The sequence below is a fragment of the Dromiciops gliroides genome, chromosome 2, assembly GCF_019393635.1.
Source record: "Dromiciops gliroides isolate mDroGli1 chromosome 2, mDroGli1.pri, whole genome shotgun sequence".
In the NCBI taxonomy this organism is placed as follows: domain Eukaryota; kingdom Metazoa; phylum Chordata; class Mammalia; order Microbiotheria; family Microbiotheriidae; genus Dromiciops; species Dromiciops gliroides.
The window spans coordinates 158,787,942-158,802,010 of record NC_057862.1 but is presented as its reverse complement, the minus strand read 5'-3'; the positions used below and the strand labels follow the sequence as shown (position 1 = coordinate 158,802,010).

At 37.8% G+C, this 14,069-nt stretch overlaps 1 protein-coding gene across 2 annotated transcripts in view; it reads left to right on the top strand.

The window, feature by feature from the left end:
• MINDY2 (MINDY lysine 48 deubiquitinase 2) overlaps positions 1 to 14,069 on the top strand; it is a 116,377-nt gene that overhangs the window by 79,673 nt on the left and 22,635 nt on the right. For both annotated transcript variants that reach the window (XM_043982821.1, XM_043982820.1), the window contains exon 6: positions 10,137 to 10,279. In XM_043982821.1, the coding sequence (XP_043838756.1) occupies positions 10,137 to 10,279 (143 nt within the window). The remainder of the gene's footprint in view (positions 1 to 10,136; positions 10,280 to 14,069) is intronic.

The window sequence follows — 14,069 nt, the reverse complement described above, 5'->3', positions numbered from 1 at the left end:
GCCTCAGACACTTAACACTTATTAGCTGTGTGACCCTAGACAAGTCACTTAGCCCCAATTGCCTCACCCCCCAAAAAAATCTAGTGAGAGAATATAAAGGAAGAGAGGGTGATCAATAGTGTCAGAGACTTACAGCGAGGTCAGAAAGAATGGAGATTGTGAAAAGGCCATTGGATTTTGCAACTTAGAGCACTTTTGGTGGAATAAGGTCAGAAGCCAGATTTTAAGGGGTTAAGAAGAGAGTGAGAGGAAAGAAAGACGAAGCCCCTTTTATAAACAGACTTTCCAAGTTTAGCCACAAAGAACAGAAAAGAATTAAGACACTAATTAGCAGGGTTGGAAGGATCAAGTCAGTTTTGTTGGGTTGATGTTTTTTTTTTTTTTCCAAGAATGGGAGAGACATTGTCATATATAGGCAGTAGAAGAGCCAGAGGGGGCAGTCTGTAGGAAGAATCAGAAAGGATAATTTTGCTAATAAGGAAGGCCACCTCTTTATGTGAGGCAGGGGTGAAGGAGGAAATGGTAGAAGGCATATGAGGGATATGAGATTAAGAAGAGAGGAGAAGGAGACACATAGCAAATGAACTCATTTTTTCCTGTGAAATATGAGGCAAGGAGGTCAGCTGAGAGGGTTAGGGAGTTTGGAGAAGGGGTGAAAAGGTTGGGAAGAGCAGTTGTGCAGAGTTGGGTAGTGAGTTGGTAAGAGAAGTATAGTAAGATCGCCTAGCAGTATGAGGGCCCAGTTGAAATTATGTAAAATAAAATTGTAGTGGACCCGGTCAGAACAGTTGTGTGATTTTCTTTACCTTCATTCAGCAACATGTACGTAGATGCAAAAGCAGTGAGTGGTGGGAGTGATCCAAGGTTGAGGTTTGACTGATTAGCAATATGATAAGGCTAAGCACTCGAAAAGAGGACAGTACAGAGCTGAACTGGTTCAGCAAGGAGTCAGAATAGGGGAAAATGGAACAAGTAGCAAGTGCAAAGGAGATGGCCTGGGAGAGAACTGAGGGCTTGAGGGCTTGGTCACTATATGGACAAAGAGTAGAGTTTAGTCTGGGGAGGCAGAAGGAGAGGTAGAAAGCCAATAGATTATGGTCAGATAAGGGGATTTCAGATTTCTTGAGCATGGAGGTGGTATGTTTGTGGATGATGGCAAGATCAAAGGTATGTGGCTAGTGTTAAATGATGGCGTAGGTGATGAAAAGTGAGTTAAGTTGAAGAACTGAGTGGTTAAGATATCTGAGGGAGTTAAATATGTAAGTTGCTAAGTATGAGGACATGAGTTGAGGAGGAGAAAAAAATTGACAGCCAGGTCCCAATTTCATTTGAGGAAGGAAGAAGAGATCTGTAGACAACAGCTCCTAGGCTGGGCAAATCCCTAAACTGCCCTGGTAAGGCTTTAGTATCCTCATCTATAAGAGAGCTTCTAATGTCCTCTCCAGTTTGGGTTCTTTGTTCCAATGAACATGAAAGAGGACCATATACAAGGATCAGAGTCAGTTCAAAAAGTATTTCTTAAGCTTGTTATATGTGGCAGGCACTGTACTAAGTGCTGGGAATACAAATACAGGCAGAAAGATTCTGACCTCAAGGATCTTGTATTCTAATTGGGGAATACATTAGAACAATACATAAAAGGAAATTTAAAAGGGGACTGAGGAGAGGTGAAGGTATTCATCTATGGGCAGAATGCCAAGAATGGAAAGGAATGAAGACATGGTTGACTGAGCAGCCTCCTTAAAATGGAGGGTCTCAGAAGAACTAGCCAAACAGAAGGAAAGGCCATGGGACATACTCTTCTCACTTCTAAAGGGAGAAGTTTGTGTGTGGCGTGATCTTCAAAATATCAAAAGTTTTATATGGCCTAGTAGAATAAGTCTAGAGAATCAGAAGTATTTCCCTACCTCCCCTGCCCCCAAGGAAATGAAGTATATTTAATACAGTAAAACCTGGACTAGCTAGAATCATCAGTTAGATGAAATTTTATTTGTTTTGGGGGTTTTTTTGTTGTGGTTTTTTTTTTTTTGGTTGGGCAATGAGGGTTAAGTGACTTGCCCAAGGTCACATAGCTAGTAAGTGTCAAGTGTCTGAGGCTGGATTTGAACTCAGGTCCTCCTGAATCCAGGGCCAGTGCTCTATCCACTGTGCCACCTAGCTGCCCCCTAGATAAAATTTTAAAAGATGAATTTAATTTTTGTGAGAGAAACAAATTAATTTTTAAAAGCTTACTATAAATATGCAAAAAAGCAAAAAATTTATGTTTATCAGAACAGATTTTCTCTGATCTTTGAATTCTGTAACTAACCCAGTAATATAAACTGATCATTCATTTCCATATTGATGATCCTGAGGCATTTCATGTTCAGTATACGCTACTCACAGAATCAGAATAGTATACATTTTAGAAAAATTCTTCAACAAGGACTGAAGAAAAATGGGTTTTCTCTCAGTAACACAGCAAATCTATTGATTAGACGATCCTATTCCTCAAATAGAATATTTCTCGTGATATACTATGTTAGTACAAAATATTACCACAGATATATTCCTGAAACCTGAATGTAAGGAGAAAGTTCAAATACCATATTCTTCCTTCACAATGACTTCTGTTATAAAACGATAGAGACAAACCAAGAAAAGTAGTTTTAGATATAGCGAGGCTGAAAGAATAATGTTAAAGGAAGTTATTGAAAGTGATATTTGTGAGCAAGTTTCAGTGAAAACTTATCAGACTCAATATCAGAACAGCTTTCTCCAAGAAGCATTTAAAAAATTTTTTTCCATTAAAAAAATCTAGTTTCTGTCTCTCCTATTCTCCCCCTTTTCCAGAAGGAAAATGAAAAAGAAAACTCTCATAATAAATAAGCATATTCAAGCAAATCTGATGCATACATTGGCCAGTTCTAATATGTTTCAGTCTATACCCTGAGTCCATCACCTCTTTATCAAGAGGTAGACATTATGTTTCATGATGGATTATCTGCATTTGTCATTGAATTTTCAGAGTTCTTATGTCTTTCAGAGTTTGTCTTTACAATGTTATTATTATGTATAAACGGTACTCCTAGTTCTACTTAACCTTACTCTCTCAGTTCACTTGCCTTCACAGATTTCTCTGATACCATTCCCTTCATAATTTCTTAAAGCACAGAAGTATTCCATTATACTCATATACCATTTTTCAATAGTTCCCCCAATTGATGGTTGCTCTCTTCATTTTCAGTTCTTGCCCCCCACACACAAAAAGCTGTTAGAAATATTTGTATGCATATGGGTCCTTTTCTTCTTTCTTTAATCTCTTTGGGGTATTAGTCTCACAACAGCATCACTGGGTCAGAGGGTATTTATAGTTTAGTAACTTTTGGGGTGTAGTTCAAAATTGCTTCCCAGAATGGCTGGACTAGTCCACAGTTCCATCAACAGTGCTGACTCCCTGCAGCCCCTCTATTATTTGTCTTTTTTTTTTCCCAACTGGTTGGTATGAGGTAGAACCTCAAATTACATTGCAGAGTTAATTTACATTTTTCTCATTATTAGTGATTTGGAGCATTTTTTTCATGCACCAATGAAAAATGGCTCAGTTCCTTTCTTGAAAATGAGACCAGGAGGGGGGTGGCTAGGTGGCGCAGTGGATAAAGCACCAGCCCTGGATTCAGGAGTACCTGAGTTCAAATCCAGCCTCAGACACTTGACACTTACTAGCTGTGTGACCCTGGGCAAGTCATTTAACCCCCATTGCCTTGCAAAAGAAAAAAAGAAAAAAAAGAAAATGACACCAGGGGCAGCTAGGTGACGCAGTAGATAAAGCACTGGCCTTGGATTCAGGAGGACCTGAGTTCAAATCCAGCTGCAGACACTTGACACTCACTAGCTATGTGACCCTGGGCAAGTTACTTAACCCTCATTGCCCTACCAAAAAAAAAAAAAAAAAGAAAGAAAATGAGACCATATCAGAGAAGCTTGCAAGTAACGTTTTTATGAACTGAGGCAAGGAGGGAGCCAGACACACCAATAACCACATAACCCAAAGGCCAAGCTTTGCTTTGCCACCACCTACTGCTTCTACCTAGCTTATTCTAAATGTAGGCTCTAAAGGAGCAACTGGCAGCATTTTGACAGAACTGCTATTTTGATACTAGCAGCTGAAGAAGGAGAAAACTAGGGTGAGGATACCTATAAATTCAGTTTTCATGTAGCATGTGGTTGAATTTAGAGGCTCTGTGGAAGAGTCAGGAAAACCTGGTTCAAGTTTTACATATAACCTCTGGGACCCTGAGCAAGTCACTTAAATTTTCACTTCCCTACGCAATTTTCTAAGATTCTAAGTTGCCTAACAGTTGCTAAATTCCATTAGTAGGAGGAATTACCTCATCCATCAGGTATTGCCTACACAGATGTCACAAGTCCAGACCAAAAAGCATGTTTAATTAGTTTCTAGATCTATAGAGGATTCCCTCAAAGAGTTTTTGTTTATGTAGACTATATCAATTGATATTTGCCATTTTAGAAATTTAAATAACTTAGTATTATTAGCAAAAATAATTAAGAAAATGATAAAGACTGTTATGATAATGTAGATTAAATTTAAAAGCTTGCCATGCAGGGGCAGCTAGATGGTGCAGTGGTTAAAGCGCCGGCCCTGGATTCAGGAGTACTTGAGTTCAAATCCGGCCTCAGACACTTGACACTTACTAGCTGTGTGACCCTGGGCAAGTCACTTAACCCCCATTGCCTACAAAAAAAAAAAAAAAAAGCTTGCCATGCATAATTTTTTTTCCCTGAAGAGCCAGGGTTTTTGTTTTTTTTTTCCAGGGCAGCAAGGGTTAAGTGACTTGCACAGGGTCACACAGCTAGCAAGTATCAAGTGTCTAAGACCGAATTTGAACTCAGGCCTTCCTGAGTCCAGGGCCAGTGCTTTATCCACTGCGCCACCTAGGTGCCCCCAGAGAGCCAGTTGTTAAACATTTACCAGCACACTCCTGCCCATTTTTTCCCCTTTGGGAGTGATCCTGTTTTCTTGGTACTAGAACTGTTTCTTTCCAGATGCTTGCATTACTTTTTCTTTGATATGGAAGCACTGGATTTTGGGTATGACATTCCTAGGACTTTTCCAAGAGAGGTGATCATTGAATTCTTTTTATCTTTACATTATCCTCTGGTTCTAATAAAGCAGATTTTGTTTTATGGTTTCTTTGTTTATTTTTGGTTTATTTTTGGGTTTATGATTTCTTGAAATCTAGTGTACAGGCTTTTTAAAAATTTTAGTAAACATTTTTATTTAATGTTTTGAGTTCCAAATTCTATCCCTTCTTCTTTCCCTCCCCCCTTCCCTGAGGTGGTAAGCAATCAGATATAGGTTATATGTGTGAACTTATGCAAGACATTACCATATTATAGGCTTTTTGTCTAGGAAAACTCGAATAAAAGAAAAAATGAAAGAAAGTGAAAAAAGGATGTTTTGGTCTATATTCAATCAATATCATTTCTTTCTTTGGAGGTGAATAGTATGCTTCATCATTAGCCCTTTGGGATTGTCTGAAATCATTGTATTGCTGAGAACAGTTAAGTCATTCACAGTTCTTCATCAGACACTATTGCTGTCACTGTGTACAACATTCTCCTGGTTCTGCTCACTTCACTATCCATCAGTTCATACAAGACTTCCCAGGTTTTTCTGAAGTCATCCTGCTTTTCATTTCTTATAGCAAAATAATATTTCATTCAGTCATATACCACAGTCCCTAGTTGATGGAATTGTCAGAAGGAGAAAGAAGATAGAGCAGTGTCATGAAACCTAGACAGGAAGGTATCCAGGAGAAGAGGGTGATTGGTAGTATCACATGTTATGGAGAGGTCAAAAATGAAGATAAAAAAAGACCCTTAGATTTGGCAGTTAAGAGATCATTGGTGACTTTGGAGAGAATGATTTCAGTTGAATGATGAGATTAGAAGCCAGATTGCAGAGAATTAAGAAGCATGTGAGAGGGGGCAGCTGGATGGCACAGTGGATAAAGCACAGGCCCTGAATGCAGGAGAACCTGAGTTCAAATCCGGCCTCAGACCCTTGACACTTTCTAGCTGTGTGACCCTGGGCAAGTCACTTAACCCTCATTGCCCCACTAAAAAATAAAAAAAATAAAAAAGAAGCATGTGAGAAGACAGGAAGTTGAAGCAACCTAGTATAGACAGCATTCTCTAAAAAGGAGTTTAATGGATACTAGGAGGATAAATATTAGACAGCAGCTAGCAAAGATGGTCAAATAAAGCTAGGGTTTCTTTAAAGATAGTGGAGACATAAGTGTGTTTATAAAAAGCAAAAAAGAAGTTAATATTTAGGGAGTGATTGAATATTAGAAAGAGATGAGATGGTGATGGAGGCAGTCAGCTAGAGAAAACAGAAGGAAATGAGACAAAGCCAGGAGTAGTAAGAGTGAAAGAAGTTGAGGATGCAGTGGAAGAGGTAGGATCTTTGTCAGATACAGGAATGAAAGAGAAGATAATGAGGGAAGATGTTTAATTGATGTAAAATGAACAGGAGTGGAGAAGAGGGATCTCTTAATGAGTGATCTCATTTTTCTTTTAGTAAAGTATAAAGTCCAGTCCTTTTCTGAGCGGGGAAAGTGGCACAATGGAAGATTTGAAAAGGGCTAAAAAGGTTGTATTATCCCCTATGGTGAGATAGCAGATTGATTAGAGAAATATAAAAGGATTGCCTTACTACAGTTGAGATAATGTAGTGGACCCAGTAAGCAGTTTTGTGATTCCCCCCCCGCCCCCACTCATCAATAGCAGGTGAATGGGAGTGAAGAAGTCAGACAATGATAATAATTCAGAGTTGAGATTTGGTAAAATAGCAACAGAATAAAGATAAGGGAAAAGATGTAATATATAAGGGTGCAGCTAGGTGGCGCAGTAGAGCACCAGTCCTGGAGTCAGGAGACCTGAGTTCAAATCTGGTCTCAAACACTTGACACTTACTAGTTTTGTGATCCTGAGCAAATCACTTAACCCTCATTGCCCAACGGAAAAAAAAAATAATTATATATATGTGTGTGTGTGTGTGTATATATATATATATATATATATATGTATGTGTGTGTGTGTATGTATATATATACATATATATATCATAAATAATTCACCAAAAGATTGAGATAGGGCAGAGACAAAAATATAGCTGGTGCAGGGGTGATGGCCTAGGAAAGAATTGAGGGGAAGGCGGGAAGAATAAGGACCATGGCTTAGTGGAATGAGGCAGCTTTGGAATACAGAAGATGTAGGTTTGAGAGGCATTGTAAGGTAGCAAATAGAGAGCTGGCTTTGGAGTCAGGAAGACCCAAATTCACTTTCTACTTTCAATACTTACTAAGCTTTGTGGCCTTGAGCAGGTTATTTAACCTCTCAATGGTGTAAGAAGTGTGATAAGGCTGTAAATCTGAGATTAGTTTCTATATGAATTGAAGAAGAGGCAATTCCCTATATCATGGAATCATAGGTGTGACCCAAGTTTTTTGTTTTGGGGTTTGTTTTAGTTTTTTTGTTGTTGTTGTTATTTTGTTTTTGTTTTGGGGGTTTTTTTTTGTGAGGTAATTGGGGTTAAGTGACTTGCCCAGGGTCACACAGCTAATAAGTGTCAAGGGTCTGAGGCCAGATTTGAACCCAGGTTCTCCTGAATCCAGGTCTGGTGCTCTATCCACTGCACCACCTAGCTGCCCCCTTGTTTTTGTTTTGTTTTGTGTTTTTTGTTTGTTTTTTGGTGAGGCAATTGGGGTTAAGTGATTTGCCCAGGTTCACACAGCTAGTAAGTGTCAAGTATCTCAGGCCTGATTTGAACTCAGGTTCTCCTGAATCCAGGGCCGGTGCTTTATCCACTGCACCACCTGGATATCCCCCAAGTTTTTTTATGCATGTGTATGTACATGCAAATATACAAATGTGTATTACTTTCTCTTGTCCAATTGTCCTAATGCCAATCAATCATGCATTAGAAAAACTCTACCCTCCTCCTTATTTGCCCCTAGTCAAATGTTGCTGACCAGTGCCTAAGAAAATCATAAAATTCTGCTGATTCCATTCACTACAAAATTAAGTTACATAATTTCAGCTAAATAGCAAGGCAGTCCTTTTCTACTTTTCCTAATCTTTCAGAGAAAATAATTGATCTTTGGTGTGTGTAATTTAAGATTCTAAATGTGGATTCTAATGTGTTCCCCCAGTTTGGGGGAAACTGACTAAAAATCACTGATAAAACGAGTTTAGGATTTTAAGGGTTTATTGGAAAATAGAAAGAAAAAGATTGAGAACAGAATTCTAACAGCCTGGCATTCCTATCTTTCCTCAAATTTCCTGTGAAGTCCTCTGCCGCCACCACCATCAAGTCCGGAAACCAAAAGGGCCAGCACTCTCTGCGCAGGCTCCCTTTCCTCCTTCCTGTCTCCTCCCAGACCATAGGAGGGTCCTCCAGTTGATTGGCTGGTAGACTTGATAGACAGCACCCATGAGCAAACGTCATTTCCTGACGCCAAGGAAAAGCCACAATGCCTCTGAGGCATTTTCCTCATGGTGGAGCTCTCCACAGCAAGTCTCCAGTAGGTGGCGTCATTCCAATCATTACAGGTGGAATAAAGGACTTCTTATGTACATTTTATGTACACATGAATATACATATATGTATATTTCTGGATTGTAAACTTTCAATTCCTTTTAATTCTTTCCTACTTAAATTGTCTGTCTCTCCTCACCCCATCTCTGTTCCCTCCACCCTCAGTAATCTACCCAATCAGCACACCAGTACTCATAGAAGCCCTTGAATAGATGCAAAACTTTATTGACAGCCACCTGCCCTTTCACTTAGGAAAAGAAATTGAGAATGTGTTTATTTGTTACATGGGATTTGTTTTTTATTTGTTTTCAGTGTGGGGAGAGGATTATGTGAAAATAAATGCTTGATAATGGAAAAAATAAGTTTTACTTTAAAAAGAAATTGAGAAAAACACTTTTGCTGGCTAGCTTCTTTTCCTAACCTACTTTTTGTATCCTTTTTCCCTTCCCTCAGATACCCAGGCGTTTAGCATCCTAAGGACATACCTTTTCTGTTCTTTCTGCTATAATGCTACCTCCTCAGCCCAAGTCACAGATGTGCCATCTGTCCCAGCACATCCTCAGTTCCTATCATGTTAAAAACTTCAGGGGTCAATTCCTTTCTCCTCTTCCTTCTATTTCTTAACCTTTTTTGTGTCCAGGTGCCCTTTAGTAGTCTAGTGAAGCCTAGAGACCCCTTCTCAGAATAATGTCTTTAAATGCATAAAATAAAATACATAGGATTACAAAGGAAACCAGTGATATTAAAAATACAGCTCAAACTGTTTTTAAAAAAATATGTTCACAGACCCCAGAAGAATCACTATTGTATAGTATTTCCCACTGTTAAATTAAAACCAAAAAATCACTGCCTTTATTTGGATTTTTGAAAAATTACTCACTAGCTAAAATAAGATCTTGTAAGGCTATTTGCTGCCTTTTTATATATTTCAGAAATGAAAATCATTTGATGTCTTATTTCCCAAGAAGACAAGCCTTTACAATGCATAACATATCCCCTGAGGGAACAGAATAAGAAATGGCATGCAGTGTAATTATTCTCAAGGCTCCTGCTTGAATTTTTATGCTTCTACTTTACTTAATCAGTTTTGCTAACGATAGTCTCTTGGGACATATAGAACATTTTAAAACCTGCAAAAGTTTGTTAAATGCCAAAGTTATGGTAAGCCTACCAGTGATCTGTAATAAGAACTTCTGATTATAGCCTTCCTGCCTGTTTTGGATAGCAGTTGATTTTTAGGTTTCTGTTGGGCAGTTTATACACAGATGTGTGTATGTATGTAAACATATGTGTACAGATACATATATGTACACACACATATATTCTTTTGAATAGGAATGTGTATATAGAAATAGGGAGTCCCCACAGCAGGAGAAGGCAAAGCTCCCTCCAACATTGTATCCACAAATCAGTCTAAAGAAGAACCATTACTGCATTTGATCCGTTCCTGGAACAATGTAAATAAAATAAAAGATTATTATATGAATCTTGAGATTATTCTTCTATCTAATCTTATGCATTGGTTCCATAGGCTTTGTAGCTGAGCAGTTTCTAAATAACACAGCCACTCAACTGACATATCATGGATTATGTGAACTTACGTCAGCAGTTCAGGAAGGAGAACTTTGTGTATTCTTTCGGAACAATCATTTTAGCACCATGACCAAATACAAGGTATGATATAGAAATAGCTATTTTGTTCTGTTTTCCTCAATAAAAGTTGCTTGATTTAAAAGATGCCTTATGATAAACTTAGCATTTTTAGCTTTTAGCAGAAATCCCTTAGCCAGAATAACTATGTTGGTAATTTAAACATTACTCTAAGGTAGTATGGGCAACTAGCTTAAATGGTTATTAAAATAAGTGGGATTTTTAAAGTAAAATTAAAATTCTTAATGGTTAAATAGATTTAATGCATTAATAAGAAATATTTAACTATTTCTTAAAGAAGTAGACAACTAAAGAGAGCTAATGATGGTTGTTTCTATTTGAATACTAAAATAGTACTAAGAGAAAGGCAGATCAATATTTTCCTTTGTTTATGGTAGTGTATGCTGCTAAATGATTACTAACATCACTTGAAATCATTATAGTAATTTATAGTCTTTACCAAGTTCTATTAATTCTTCCTTTACAATGTCTCTTTGATATATCTATTCCTTTCTATTCTACCACCAGTCTAGTTTGAATATTTATAATTTAACATCTTGATCATTATAATTAATCAACCTCCTTACCTTTATTTTGCTTCCTTTCCAATCCATGCTTTGTACTACTGCTAGATTAATCTTCCCAGATTTTTCCTTTATCTTGTTTTTTCCACATTTAAAAACTTTTATTTGTTTGTTCTTTAATGCCTACAGAATAAAATTCAAATTCCTTGGCTAGTCGTTTCTGATTCTTAACATTCTGACTCCAACCAATTTTTAGTTACATTTCCCATTCTTATATTGCACGAACTATCTATTTTGTGCAAATTTCTCTACTTCTTACACAACATCTTTGTACTTTACTGTTCTGTACTTTTAACACACTGTTCCCTATTTCCTAGGCTCATCTCCCTCTCTGGAATGCCTTCCGCACATTTTTCCTTCCTGTTTAAGTCATACTCATCTTTCAAAGCATGGCTTAATTCCAACTTCTTTTTGGAGCATTTCCTGCCAACCCCAGTTAGAAGTGATTTCTTCCTTCCTGTGAATTCCTTAGGCATTTATTTTCCTCTCTATTCATTTGCCACTTATCATTTACTACATGGTAATAATTATATTAATGTATGTACTATATACTTCCATCTTTCCAAATAGATTGTAAATGCCTCAGAAGCAGGGACCATATCTTCTACTCCTTTGTATATGGTTGATTTGTATAAGAACATGAAAGCTTCTAAAGCCATACTCACTTCATATATACCTGTCATATTACTTATACTCTCACTAGCTGAAATTAATAACAATAATAGCATTTATATAGTACCTTACGACCTGCAAAGTGCTTTACATATGTTTTTATATTTGATCATCCTAATTACTATGTGAGGTAGATGCTGTTATCCCCATTATACAGATTAGGAAACTGAAAGCTCAGTGATTTGTTTACAGTCCCACAGTTAAGTATGAAGCAGGATTTGAGTTGAAGTCTTCCTAACTGCAAGTCTATTACTCTATCCACTGCCTAGATGCCTCTTCGGGTATGTATAATGTGATTTAAAGAGCCTCTGATTTTCAGCAAGAATGTTATAAAATCCAGAGAACAGACCACCTTTCTTTCCAAATTAGACTCATTCAAGTATTCTCATGCTGATGTTAGTGCATTACTTTACCCCAAATTTTTGAGTCTAGAGTCTTGCCTACCTTGGCCACTGAAATTAAGTTGCTGCCAGTGTGCTTATTCTGCTTTTACTTCCTTGTTCGTAGACCCTTGAGTTATTCATAGACTCTTGGTTTGTTCCTTATAACTCATGCATCATTCTCTAAACCTCTACTTTGTTTTCCTATTTCCGAGTTGTTTGTTCTTCCCCTTACTATAGTTAGCACTTACCGCCTAGTCTCTGTTGTCTGATCTCTCTTCGATCTGATTAAATAGCATCCTTGTTGTAGATTAAACTTGCTCCTGCTCCAAAGAGAAGATAAACAGAGGAATTCTAGTATACATTGAAGCTGAGGACCCAGAACAATATAACAACATCAAGAATCTGGTAGAAAGATTGAGCTGAGGAGAGCAAGAGGCTGGAGGGAGTAGTAATTAGAGGGGGAAACAGGATAAAAAAAAGAAATTCAAAATAAGGTCCAAGAGAAAAACAGGTCAAAGATCCAACAGTTAAGCTAAAAATTTTGTGCTAAAATGTAGACAAGGCATTGATCTCAGACAAAGAGCATGGGTTGGTTTTGTTGTATTTGGAGGCTTACACAGATGGCACTGAAGCCTAACCATGTGCTATTGGGCTCCATCCTCCCAAATCTCTGTTACCTATCAATACCTTATGTTGTAGCTGCCTTCATTGGTCTCAAGTCTATGGAGTGATAGGCTTGCTCACACCCCTGACAGCTATAATGCTTCCTGTGCTACCCCCACCTTTATTAACCTTCATGGAATCATAGCGTGGAGAACAGTATCACAGGCCAAGGCTATATAGCATTCATATTTAGAATTTATTTGCCACTCTCCAGAGAGAAGGTCTCTGGAACAGAAATTCCAGTGCTAATAAGAGACTGAGGACACAGAGCAACATGTTGTTACCAGGAGCCATTAGGCCTCTAATATTAATATCTTGGGTTTATCCTTTAGACCCTGACCAGCAGCTTCATGAAGCTATCATATTGCACATATACCACTTATTTTATACAAGATGCTCTATGGCTTGATACTACAGGGTTGTATACCAAACCATCAAGTGGAATGAACTAAATAACCAATGTTTCTACTTTCTGTGGATTGCTGTGTATTGTAGAAACATGGCATGATTGAAAAAGATAGGAGGAGGCAAAGCCAAGATGGCAGAATAGTAGGAAATAGTGCAGTGAGCCCTGCAAAAACTTTCTCCAAACAGATCTAGAAAAGAACATGCACCAGATTGAATCTTGATAAGGAAATCTAAAAATTCTTGGTGAATAATTTGTCTGGCCCAGGCTGGTATAAGGAGATAGACAGAGAAGGCTTCAAACACCAGGGACAGATCTGGCCACACCCCTGCCAGAAGTTAAAAGGAGAACCCAGACCCATACTGGCACACTACTTGCAGGGTGCAGAAACAGCTGCCAACTGGCAGCTTTGGAACCCACTACCCAGTTCTAGGTTACAAATCCAAGGCTGTCTGGAAAGGGTACCTGCTTCCTGATGTAATGTTGTTAATGGTTAGGAAAGCCCAGCACTTTTTTTAAATAAACATTTTAGTTTAAAGTTTTGAGTTCCAAATTCTATCCCTCCCTCTCTCCCCTCCCTAAGGAGTTAAGCAATCAGATAGATATAGATTATGCATGTACAATTATGTAAAACATTTCCATATTAGTCTTTTCCGTTAGAAGACTCAAATAAAATAATGAAAGAAATAAAGTGAAAAATGGACAGCTTCAGTCTGTGTTCAATCAATATCAGTTCTTTCTCTAGAGATGGATAGTTTGCTTTAGGATTGTCTTGGATCATTGTATTGCTGAGAATAACTGTCATTCATAGTTCTCCATCAAACAGTATTGCTGTTACTATGTACAATGTTCTCCTGGTTCTGTTCATTTCATCATGCATCAGTTCATGTAAGGCTTTCCAGGTTTTTCTGAAATCATCCTGCTTGTCATTTCTTATAGCACAATAATATTCCATCACCATCATATACCACAGCTTGTTTAGCCATTCTCCAACTGATGGGCATCCCTTTGATTTTCAATTCTTAGCTACCACAAAAAGAGCTGCTACTAATATTTTTGTACAAATAGGTCCTTTTCCTCTTTTTTTGGATGTCTTTGGAATATAA